Raw genomic sequence first — 12,235 nt, 5'->3', positions numbered from 1 at the left:
TCAAACTCTCCTCCAACTGGGCAGATCAACATTTAACGTAATAACCCATTTTGGTAATTACTCATTAGTTGAACAAAGGCGTGGTTTCCTAAAGAATCCAATGGGCAGCAGCATAAAAAAACAAGCCTTACATCATATCCTCACATAGTGTATACACGCAGACGACTTATTACAACCCAATTACCGGCTACACACAGGCCGAGGATGAAATTATAAATCAAACTCAAAAGGAAGAAAAAACTATAATCTATCCTCCCGTGTTTTCTACCTCTCATAATCATAAATTGGATGAAATTTCGATCTTAAACCAGCGCATCGCACAGCACAGAAACATCATTTTAAGACTCCCGAAAGCAAATTAAGCCACTTAATTGCCGAACAACCTGTTAATCCCCCGAAGTCAAACAGCTTCACTGTTATCAAACCGCCTTTTTTAATATAGATAAATGCTTATCTCTGAAGAGGCTTTTCCATTTTACTGTCAGTAATATCTGGTTTCCTTCCGTTTCTGTTCCGTAGTCTTACCTGTGTGTGAGGATGATGGTCGAACATGTCCATTTGGATCTCCTGGGTTGAGGTCGAAGGCGTCCTGGACATACTACTTTTCTGTACCATTGATTTAACTTTTCAAAATCTATTTTCAGTGTCGTATTTTTTTTTTTTCTTATGATGGTGTCCACAGACTCATCTTTTTTTTTTCTTTTTTTCCTTTTTTTTTTTTAAAGGGAGGTTGGAGCCGCTGATGTATCTGAGCTGGCTGGTAAAATAATGGCAACAGCTGCCTCCCTCTCAGCCTATAGCGTTACACACTGGCGCACCAGGTTTTTACACTAGTGTCAAGTCAGCAGGATGACACAACAGAATATCCGGTTACTGCTTTCAAAATAAAAAAAACCTTTAAAAAGTTAAGAGTCCAAATTAAGAGAAAGATGTGTGACTTGTTTGAAATTCATGATAATTAAGAAACTGCTAATTATATGTAGGCTAATTTTGTGTGTTGATAGATAGTAAATGACACTTTCTGGAGAAATTAAAAACCAAACAAATCAAGGTATTTCATCACATTGATCACATTAAGCCAAAAATAATATAAAATATTAATATGGAAAGTCCTACTAATTGATTTGCAATGTTGCCCTGATGGCTTAATATACTTAGGAGTGTATTAGGCCACTGTGGAGATGATATGCACATACAGACGAGTAACAAATTAAATGAAAAAATCAACATAAAGTGTCTTAGTAAGGTGTTGGGCTGCCACATGCTGCCGGGACAGTTTCAAAGCACCTTGGCAGTCACTCTTCAGTCCCCTGACGAGCATGACGGTCACCTAATGTGCACTATAGACCACAACATACTGATGTCTTTCCCACAGTTTCAAAGTCACTTAGATCTTTTCCTCTTGCCATCTTGATACAAAATCAGAATCAACTGGGCCTTCTCAGCATTTTTATGCATGATGTTAATTGTTTGATTGTACCATGCAGTGCACCTGTGTGGAAGCATCTGCATTCGTCATATTTCTACACTCATTTATTCAGGTTTGTCCTTTAATTTGTCACCCTACATACATTTCCCGACCCTAACTGGGAGTATTGATATGAGTAGTGATATCTTGTATCACTCTAGTTTTTCTGCTTTCTATATAATACATACTGTTCTAGTCTAACAATAATATAATATAACAATATATATAATGTGGGACCTAATATGTAGAAGCAAGTATATATATTGTCTAGCTTATTCATAGTAATCATTTTAATTTAGTACCACTCTACGACTGCTTTCAATTCTTTGGTATTAGACAGTACAAGCAGTAATCAAGTCAAGTCCATTTTCATTTTATATATCCCAATATCACAAATCACAAATTTGCTTTGTAAAGGTAGCTTTACAATCTATCGATGAGGAAAAACTCCCCAAAAATATGTCAGAATTAGTAACAGTAATATCTGCAGAAACTGTGGTGACAAATAAGCTCTTAATTTGAAGGCAGATTTGTCCAACTACCGGTATTGATCTGTCTTCTGCTGTCTGCCTTGACGCCGTTTCTCTCTCCTGTGTGCGCTCGACAGACTCCAGCTGGGAGCCGAGGTCCACGCCCCACTGAACAGACCCCACCTTCACTTATCGATTGATGAGAGAACAACAGAGGCGATGGAGGCTGTGAGTGTGGACAGGCCGAACCAGTGGTCCCCTCGCTGGGATCCACAGGTCCTGGAGGGGCCGTAATGGGGCTGAGAATAGCTCAATTTTACAAGTGGTTTGTTGCAGCAGCAAGGAGGCTCAGTATCTGGAGTCTCTATGATTTGAAGAAGAGGAGGTTCATTCTGATGTGGCCTTGAGCAAAACCCTACCAGCCCAAGGGACCCTGTTCTATAAGTGATCCAGTGTTGACCTAGGAGGATGGGTGTTTCAGGGGTCTCAGAGGTTTATGGGGTTGAAGAACATGTCGGGGATTATGAGCATTTATAGTCTGAAGCTTTAAGACTCCACTTGTCAGTGGGAAAATAAATGTTGCTTCCTGATTATTAGATTACATTATCATAATTGAATTGATGAATTTGGCAAGAATGGTTACTTAGCAGATTAAAGAAACAGATATAAATAGAATAGTATATATATATATATACAGCGGTTATAGGCACCAAAAACCAAAATGTAGCAAGAATGTTGTAGCCTCATGACATAACAACTAAAGTTAGTTGTTTAAACCTGCATAAAATCACTTTTTGGACCACTTGTGGGCAGTGGAACGAACTATAAAGACAACATATTATCACCTTTTTAAGTCGTTACGGCAAACTTGTAAGCAATCAGTTGCAGATTTACACATTCAGCAGACACAGAGCAACATTAGCAGTCATTTGGACTTATATTTCCAATAAAGTCTAATATCCATTCATTATTTTAGGTCTGTTTTGGTCTCCGTCAATCCCTGAGAAAAATGTCTTCAGCTGTTAGATGTAACACTCTCTTCAGATAGCTAGCTGATAACTTTGTCCATCTGTTGTTTATTACTGGACAGATAAGGTACAGTGGGTTTATCTGAGTTATTTTTTTTTATGCTGAAAACCAGCTGCCGCCTCCAGTGACTGAAAGCCAAGCTGACGGTAAGTTTAAACCAAAACAGTAAGAAATATCTGAAAGGCACTAGAGTCAGGTGATAATTCTTCTTTGTGGGTTTGTTAGTACAAGAAATACATTTCACATTACACATAGTAATTTGATCCATTTTTTAATATAACATATTGATTAGTGCAGCTTTAAGTTTTTGCTTAAAGCGCTGTAAAAGGTCTGTAATGTTAGTATAAAACCTCTCTCTATGAGTCATGATGAGATGAGAGACACAATGTTTTTTTTTAATCTACTACTGATACTCCTGAATTGTGAATATACAGTATATCACATTTATATGGTTAAAAATGTATTCTGGGCCTTTAAATGTATGTGTGTAGACAATTGTCATCATGGTTTACACTAGTTTCTGCTTTAAACTAAAAACTGCTTTGACGGTTTGTGATTTTCTGCTGAAGATAAGTATTAAAATGTGTCTGTGACAGAAAAAATACTGAGTTCCCACAGTACAGAAGATGTCATACTGATTGATTAGTAAACCTCAAAAACCAAGGGGAATATTTATCCACCTCCGCCTCTCACAGGAGTCACCCGTAGAGGAAAATGATCTCCTCGCTTGTTGCTGTCTGTGACGAACTTCTTCTGGAGGGAACTCTGTGTGACGTTGTGATCGAACGCCCACAAGATGATCCTCTGTGGCTGCAGCTCATACTTCCGGTGAGATGGGTATCATAGTAGGTGGAAACCTTGATGGTTATAAAAAAAAAAAAAAAAAAAAAAAAAGCAAGCAGGGAAACAGAAACACAGCACAGTGTACCTCACGATTGATGTCAGTTGAATCATGACATGGAAAACTTCCTGAACCATTTCTTACTGCATTACTTTTATCAACCTCTTCATCCTGGATATTAGTCTCCGTGACTCTCCTGCATCAGCTAGTCGACATCTTCCACTAAGAAAAACTGAATGTGCAGCAAGAGAGCAGGTTGTCCTCAGCTGGATCTTGTTTTTCATCTTTGTACTGTAGCTCAAGGTTAACTGAGTGGATGGACAATGAGTCAACTGTGGCTATCTTCAGTTTACATTAACATCTTTGGCATTTATCTGATGCTCTTCTTTGCAGCTTCTTGCAGTGGATGCAACAGTAGAATACCTAAGTTTCAGAATATTCATAAGAGAAATAAATATACACATCAACATTATATAAAAACATGCCTTAATATCTTATAAATTCACACATCTACTGTATGTTTTAGCTGTTGATTTCTAACATAAATTAAACCAGACTCAGTTGGTTTGAGCTTTGGGTAACGGCACGAGTTCAACTCTTAAACAACAATCAGAGAAGAAACGAAAAACTACATTTATTCAATTTATTTTCAAGCCTTGTTCAAATATGAAAATGTGTTCAATGTATGGAAATTATGAAATTATTACATTACTACAGTAACAAATTAATGCAATTGCATGTGTGGAATGGCTGATTTGAAGAGCTTAAAGATGAAAGTGTAACACAATTCATACAAAGTCAGATTTATTGTGAATTCAGCAGAAATGTAGAAAAATGCCAACGTTTTATGGCTCCAAGCACCTGCAGCGTAACATGCCTTCATGCATTTATTTAGTGATCAGTTCTGAGATTAATCTCAAATGGAAATGATTGGTTTTGGTCACTATTCTGACTTGAATCTGAATATTTTTGACTGTAGTCTCCTGTTTAAAATCTGTTGTTGGAGGACAATTCTTTGGTCTGCACAATGACAAAAACTCAGCCAAACTTTAATGCTGTTTGCACATTTTTCTCCTCCACATTTCTCACAACGTGGAGGAGAAACATCCTGCTCTAGAGATGGCAATATCAGCCTGACGGTTGGTCGGTCCACCACTTTGGTCCAGACTGAAATATCTCGACCCCTTTTGGACGGATTGCTATGAAATTTTCTGCAGATATTAAAGTTTCCTGGAAGATAAATTGTAATGACTTTGGTGATCCTCTGACTTTTCCTTTAGCTCCTGGTCAAACTTTTCGCTTACTCTGTGAAATATCTCAACATCTACGGTACTAGTCCAAAGTTTGGACACACCTTCCCCATTTCCTTGAATGAGTGTCCAAACTTTTGACTGGTACTGTACGTTTCCAGATAATCTATTCTACTGACTCATTTTCATGAAAAACCATAAAAACTATTGGATGGATTGCTGTGAAATTTGATACAGATATTCATTGTCCCCATGTGAGAAAGTTTATCCCCTAACCTTTCATCTAGTGCCATCATCAGGTCAAAACTTTGGTTTATAAAAGTAATAACAGTCTCATCTGCCTCTCTTGTATACTTTGTTGTATTGTAAACATTATACCTGCATTTAGCTCAAAGCACCACTGTTCAGCCTCACAGAGCATCTTAGTCTTGTTAGTTTCAGACAAATCACCAAACCATATGGTGTTAAATATATTTTTTTAATGTTTTAGTAAAGTATAGTCAAGGATCACAAAAGACATTCTTGACCATAAACATTAAGGACCCTTTAAAGCCCCCAGCTCATCCTAAAGGGACATGGAGCAGAGAGCTGCAGCTCATGATCTGCTATTTTGAGTGATTTCTTTTTGGTATTCTGCGTTACCTGAGGTGAAGATGTCACACAAGCGCTCCTCGTGCACCCACACTGTGAGCGTGCAGCGTTGCCATGGTGACAGGCTGCTGCCGCAGAGTCGAGGATGCAACAGTGGCAAGCTTAATAAGTAGCCAGTCAAATGGTAAAGTACCAGTTGTCTATTTTTATAAGTGTCTTCATAAATAGCCACTCACTAAACTGCTCCCTGTATTCATGCTTTGTTTTTAATAGCAGTCACTTGAAAGCTTGAAATAGCATTTCTCTGATATGTTCTTCATGGACAAAAAGGTTTTGACTCTCTTGGAGCTGCATATTTCTCACATCGGCTCTGTTGGATTTGTTAATGTTAATCTTTGTACTGGTAATTATTTATGAGGCTGTCTTTCACGCCCTTAATAGACTCACTATAGCTATATTTAACCAGACTACTTATTTAAGTGAGAAAACAGACAAAAAAGAACACTGAAATAATAATAGGCAACTTTGTTATGTGAGCTATGTTTTTTGTTGAATTTTATATTGACCATATTGTACAATTTTCAGTTTCCCTGTTCTTTTTAATTGATCTGTTTATTATAATGTGAAGCCTTTTTTGTAGGAAAAGATTGATTTGAAGGTTTTGAATGCTTAAAGGTACCAATGTACAATATGCATATGTAAAATGCAAAATAACATAAATATTCCTAAAAATGTACATGTGAACATAGACATCATCATCGCACTCTGCACACCACGCAACACAGACTGCAGCGTGTGGCGTGGTGTGCAGAGAGGATCAGCGGACTTGCATTCCCCTCCTTCACAGACATTTACAGCTCCAGGGTCAGAAAGAGAGTGGGTAAAATCATATCTGACCCCTCTCACCCCTGCCTGCCCCTCTTCCAAACAGCTTCTTTCCCCAGGCAATAGTCATCTTTAATAAGGTCACTAAAAGTCTGTAAAGATACTAACCTCACTTCACCTCCATATCTCATCCTAATTCATATTGTGTATACTGTATATGTATATTTGTCTGTTTTGCACTATGAAGATCTATATAGATTTTTTTATTAAAAATTGTGAACTTTACATATATATCCTATTATTACACAAAGTGTATTTACGCTCAAATCTATATTTATATCTATATTGGTTTTCATATTTCTATTTATATTCTGCTTTTTTGTACACACAGTTTTTATCATGTCAATATGCAGGCACATAGTACACCCCCACTACACTTTCTTACACTGTTAAGTGTCTCTTTCTTACACTGTTTGTGTTTATGTTTATTGTTTAATCTTCATGTTTATTGCTTTTCTACTACATTGAATTCCTTGTACTTTCTACTCGGCGAATAAATCTGATTCTGTGACTCTATATAAAGATATAAATACATTATCTTGGTCTCAGCACTGCCCTCATGTGGTACAACAGTAGACTGCATCTAACTACTACGTCACCCAGAATGCATTGCAACAACACTGGTCAGTACCATTATTTTACAAAGGGGGGTTCAGCGACTTTAACTTAAACTCAAGACTGCGTTTGTAAGCATAAATTTTCTATCAGTTTAGTCTTCAATAAGCACTATTATAGTTACAGAGAAATATTTAAGGCATTAATAATATCTGGTGTGGCCCAAGCTACCACCGAGCTGTTTCAGGACTAAAGATGGACTCTCCTCTATAATGGTAGCTTCCGGTTCGTCTCTGAATCCTTCCTTTTTCTATTGAAGTAGCAGCCATGAGGTAGGACCGCTGTCCATGGGAAACTAAAAGTCTTGATTTAACTGTTAAAATGCACACTTGTTAACCTCACATCACTATATTAAGACATCTGAGATTCCTGTCTATCGATACATTAAGTTTAAAAGTCCTTCCAAAATGAAAATCCCACATTTTTACGTTGCTCTGTGTAACACGATGTAGCAGAAGGAGAGGCCATGTTGTCAACCCGGCTAGCCGTTAAACGTTAGCTGCGCGGCTAACGGACACTTGGCTGATGATACTCTGTTAAATTCCATTAAAAATGTACTAGTTATGTGACATAGAGTTAAATACACCTTAAGGAGATAAATGTCCACAAGTTAAGTGTCTGACTGGATGTTGTGTGTGTGTCCTGCAGCATGCTCAGGCTCCAAAAGAGGCTGGCCTCCAGCGTCCTGCGCTGCGGCAAGAAGAAGGTCTGGCTGGATCCTAACGAGACCAATGAGATCGCTAACGCCAACTCCCGTAAGTATAGAAACAAGTCCGCAAGTAGTTTGTTAATCAGTAGTAGCGCTAAAACCTTTGCTGAGATAATGATGTGTAGATCTCTGGCTTCTGCCTCCGAGCGTAAAAGCTCTCCGGCACCACCACAATTATCTAACAACGTACGCCGGCGTGTTACACTTACGTTGTCCCATCAAATACAGGATGGTTAAGGAAGAAATTATGATCAGTTAAAGCTGCAACGATTAATTTACTAGTTGCCAGCTATTTTGATAATCGTTTAATCGTTTTAATTATATTTTTGAAGGAAAAAAAGTCCAAAATTCTAGTCCAGCTTCTCAAATGTGAAAATTTTCTGGTTTGTTAGTCTTTTATGACAGGAAACTGAATATCTTTTGGTTGTGGACTGTTAGTCAGGATAAAACAAGACATTTGAGGACATCAGCTTGGGCTCTGGGAAACCAAACAACTAGTTGAGAAAATAACTGATAGATAAACTGATAATGTAAATCATCTTTAGTTGCAGCCCCAAAAGTTCTCTTTTGAAGCTTTAACGTGCATTGTGAGTCTGATAGGTGTCTTCCAATAGTTTAGTATTGCATGGTCAACACTGAAGCAACAGATGACTTATTAGGAGGCTGCATTCAGACCAAATTCAGCAATGCATGAAAAATGGCAGCCTATTCATTTGAATGGGGGCAGTGCGTTTATGCTGCGGGGTTGGGTGGGGGGCATAGTGCTCAGCAAAAAAAACCACAGCAGTCATCTAGTAAAAAGGTGAACCGGGCTCAACTTTTTCCACAAAGCAACCTGATGTTATCTGGCAAGGTACTGCGTTGGCCAGTCACACGCATGTAATGCAAATTCAGGGTGGATTACTTTGTAACGTGAACGCCGTATTCGACCTTACAATCGTCGCAATGAAAAACACAACATTTCCCACTGTGACACCTTTCCAGAGTTGTAAAATCCTGTCTGAGAGTATAAAGACCACTTTGCAGTGTTTTGGCTTATGAAGTCCTTAAATGCAATTAATCTGTAACTCCAACTTGACTTTCTGGATCATATTTCATTGTCTCACTGGTACCTCAAACAACAAACCCTTACCACCACAGACCCCTGCACCATAGTGCCGCACAGCAGGTTTAGGTCTGAATGCAGCCTGTGGGTATCCTATCCTAAAATACAGAGTCCTGTTATGTCCCTAATGCAGTTTGAGTGTCTTTTATTAGACCTTCAATGCCTGCTTATCACCCACTTCTTTCAAACTTCATATCAATTTTTAACAGATGTTAAAATTTGTAGTCTCAAGGCCAAGCTGAGATATCTCTAGAAAGTTCCTGCAGAGTCATAGCAGAAATGATAAAACTATTGTCCCAGACGGAGGAGTATTGGTACTCCTAGTGACCGTTAGACCAGTCGTCTTGTGTAAAATCAACAGTGCTCCGCTTTAATGTCAACCATGAAAGCATTTGCAGGTGTTAAATAGGTGAAACTTTTTGGATAAGGTGTGAATTTGAAAAGATTCGGTTCGTTTAGTTGTATTAAGTGACATACACCAGATAAAAGAAAAATAAGACAAACCCACAGTTGAAAAATAGAGATAAAATAGAGTAACCTCTCAACATTATACTTCATTGTAAAATAAGATCTGTAGAACTTTTCTAAACCCACCAGCCGCTGTAAGATGGTGTAAGTGTGGTTCATTTTTATGCAATGCAAACAATTTCTGAACTTACTTGGTTATTGTTATTGTAGCTGAATGAAATTAACTATGAATGTTGCTACTTGTCTGATAATCACATTCACACTGCTATTTGTTTCTCTCAAGTTTTGGGTAAATATTTTATGCCCGACACCAGTGGAACCTTTGTATTATTGCATCTCTGTAGCTCACTTGTCTTTTTTTCCTTCTTTTCGTCTTCAGGCCAGCAGATCCGTAAACTGGTGAAGGATGGTCTTATCATTCGCAAACCTGTTACGGTCCACTCCAGGGCCCGCTGCCGCAAGAACACGCTGGCACGCCGCAAGGGAAGACACATGGGTGTCGGTATGTTGAAACTCACATTTATGAATTATAATATAATCTATTTAAAATATTACCTGCCAAACTAGCTCAAATGAACAAGGAAAACTAAGGAAGCCATCTGTTTGAAACGGCTTTAAATTATTTAGTAACCAGTCTTGTGGAAAGACAAGTTGGATATCTTACCACCTGGTTCAATCAGTGCAGTGAAGTTGACATACATTTCTAATCCCTGTGTTCAGGTAAGAGAAAGGGTACAGCCAACGCCCGTATGCCAGAGAAGCTGACCTGGATGCGCCGCATGAGGATCCTGCGTCGTCTGCTCCGTCGCTACAGGGAGTCCAAGAAGATCGACAGGCACATGTAGGTTCATGAAATCTTCGTCTGTTGTTGCTCCTTCTATTGATGAAGTCAGTCTCTCTGCACCAAAAGTGTTTTTTTTCAATCAAAATGCGGAGGTCATTTTTCCAGGGCTGCTGATGGCTTCAGAATTATCATCAACTTGAGCCTTTTATTCAGTATAGCTGGTCATCTGGTGGTGATGTCATGCTGCGTTCATGTCGTATCAGAATTATAGTAATTACAGGTTTCCGACTTGTAAATAGTGTTCAGTCAAACATCCAAGGTGTAATAACGACTTGAAAAAGGATTTTTCTGAAAGCTCCGATATATATCCGACTTGGCTTGTGATAATGCCTGAGAACCGGATAAATATGGACGCCTCACAATCATCCAGAGACCAACATCAGTGTAATTTAACCCAAGTTTAAGGGATATAGTGTTGTCAAATCTTCACATGATCAGCTCTATAATCACACTGCCGTCTTGATGACGTGAAAGCTCACAAGTTATTAACATGGGAATCTTTTCCATCTCAAACATCCAGCCCATATGATGTGAACACATTTTAGGCCTCACAGACCCACAGTCTAATGTCTGGTGTACAGTTTTTAAAGTGTTGCATTAATTTCCAGTTTGTGGCACTGGATTTATTTTACACAAACCAAATCGCTGAAGTTTTTTTCCAAATCTTAAATCGAGCTCAAGGAAACTTGTTGACAGCGCTGGTATTATACACAAACATACCTGAAAGATCAGTTGCCTTCAGTTTGTGTATTCTGGTCTTTTTCTTAATTCCTTTTCCTTCCTTACTCTCTCGTAGGTACCACAGCCTTTACCTGAGGGCCAAGGGTAACGTGTTCAAGAACAAGCGCATTCTTATGGAGCACATTCACAAGCTGAAGGCAGACAAGGCTCGCAAGAAGCTCCTGGCGTAAGTCTCCACCCAAACTTAATTTGTTGTTTTGTTGAAAGGCAGTTTGTATTCCGTACTTGTTGTGAGGAAATGTTGCATTTAGATACTCTCTCTCTCTCTCTCTCTCTCTCGGGGCAGTGGTCTTATTTTGCTCTGCACTTAATTGTGTGTGAAATGAAAGACTTTCAGGGATTCAGACTAAAGTCCTTTTCACACTATTTAGAGGAAAAACAGTCATTTAAATTCTCCACAGTGTTGACTTGTGTGGCAGATAATAGTTGAGCTTTGTCAACTGGGTTTAGGGTCGCCCGGGGTCCACTAAAAACTAACTAACTGAATGAATGGAACCAACATAAGACTTAAAATGAGTTCACATATATCAGATTTACTCTCAAAGTGGTTTTATTTTTATTTATTAATTTGTTTATTTAACAGGGACAGCATTAATAAACATTGCCGTAAATGCAGCAGTTAGCCAAAAGCATATTTTTCATCCGTAGTCATCAGTGGGAACTTAATTGCATATGAAATGACTCATATTTAAAGTTGCAGCAGAGGTGGGAGAGACGGTTATAATTACATACAGTCTGTCTGGATATGAACACGCTCTTCTCTCCGTCCTTCCCACAGTGATCAGGCCGAGGCTCGTCGTTCCAAGACAAAGGAGGCCCGCAAGCGCAGAGAGGAGCGTCTCCAGGCCAAGAAGGAGGAGATCATCAAGAACCTGTCCAAGGAGGAGGAGACCAAGAAGTAATCTGGCTCTCGCTCCACGCTGCCTGACTCTGCCACCAGTCAAGTGCTGACAATAAAAGTGTACATAAAGACAGCGATGGTGTCCTGTACTTTCTTCCATAGTGCAAAACAGTAATTTGGAGTAAAAAGCTGGTGGGCTACTGACTCCAGTCATCACAAATCTGTCTGGGCTGTCTCTTTCTTACTATTTGTCAAACTAATGCAGTTATCCATTATTCATGAGTACATTGTGTAGTACGTGTTGTGGTGAATGTCAGTTACTGACAGTATGGGGTTTTTTTTGTGTGTTATTACCACTCTGGTTAAAATGTATTCCAT

General features: G+C 38.7%; 2 protein-coding genes and 1 long non-coding RNA gene across 4 annotated transcripts in view; 2 read left to right on the top strand and 1 right to left on the bottom strand.

The window, feature by feature from the left end:
* The window catches only part of cacnb1 (calcium channel, voltage-dependent, beta 1 subunit), a 30,607-nt gene extending 29,878 nt beyond the window's left edge, over positions 1-729 (bottom strand). Inside the window, exon 1 of one of the 2 annotated variants that reach the window (XM_042393557.1) lies at positions 526-729. In XM_042393557.1, coding sequence (XP_042249491.1) covers positions 526-615 — 90 coding nt within the window. In that variant the 5' untranslated portion in view covers positions 616-729. The remainder of the gene's footprint in view (positions 1-525) is intronic. The other variant, XM_042393558.1, reaches the window with a different exon arrangement.
* A 1,359-nt stretch (positions 730-2,088) lies between these two features.
* LOC121884861 lies at positions 2,089-3,789 on the top strand. The gene is made up of 3 exons (XR_006092418.1): positions 2,089-2,166; positions 3,080-3,113; positions 3,663-3,789. It is a non-coding gene; the product is annotated as an uncharacterized LOC121884861 (long non-coding RNA).
* Positions 3,790-7,318: 3,529 nt separating this feature from the next.
* On the top strand, positions 7,319-11,990 carry rpl19 (ribosomal protein L19). The gene is made up of 6 exons (XM_042394190.1): positions 7,319-7,421; positions 7,798-7,904; positions 9,811-9,933; positions 10,152-10,272; positions 11,072-11,182; positions 11,795-11,990. Exons 1-6 carry the CDS (start codon positions 7,417-7,419, stop codon positions 11,916-11,918), a joined length of 591 nt encoding a protein of 196 aa, XP_042250124.1. The 5' UTR covers positions 7,319-7,416; the 3' UTR covers positions 11,919-11,990.
* Positions 11,991-12,235: the final 245 nt, after the last annotated feature.

This window comes from Thunnus maccoyii, chromosome 18 (genome assembly GCF_910596095.1).
Source record: "Thunnus maccoyii chromosome 18, fThuMac1.1, whole genome shotgun sequence".
NCBI lineage: Eukaryota > Metazoa > Chordata > Actinopteri > Scombriformes > Scombridae > Thunnus > Thunnus maccoyii.
Note: the sequence above shows the minus strand (reverse complement) of the source record. Positions and strands in the feature narration are given on the sequence as shown.

What these genes read in the sequence shown, in the direction of transcription:
- rpl19 (XM_042394190.1), top strand. An exon ending in GGGAAGACACATGGGTGTCG is followed by an intron (nt 9,934 to 10,151) that starts GTATGTTGAAAC and finishes CCCTGTGTTCAG; the next exon opens with GTAAGAGAAAGGGTACAGCC. An exon ending in AAGAAGATCGACAGGCACAT is followed by an intron (nt 10,273 to 11,071) that starts GTAGGTTCATGA and finishes ACTCTCTCGTAG; the next exon opens with GTACCACAGCCTTTACCTGA.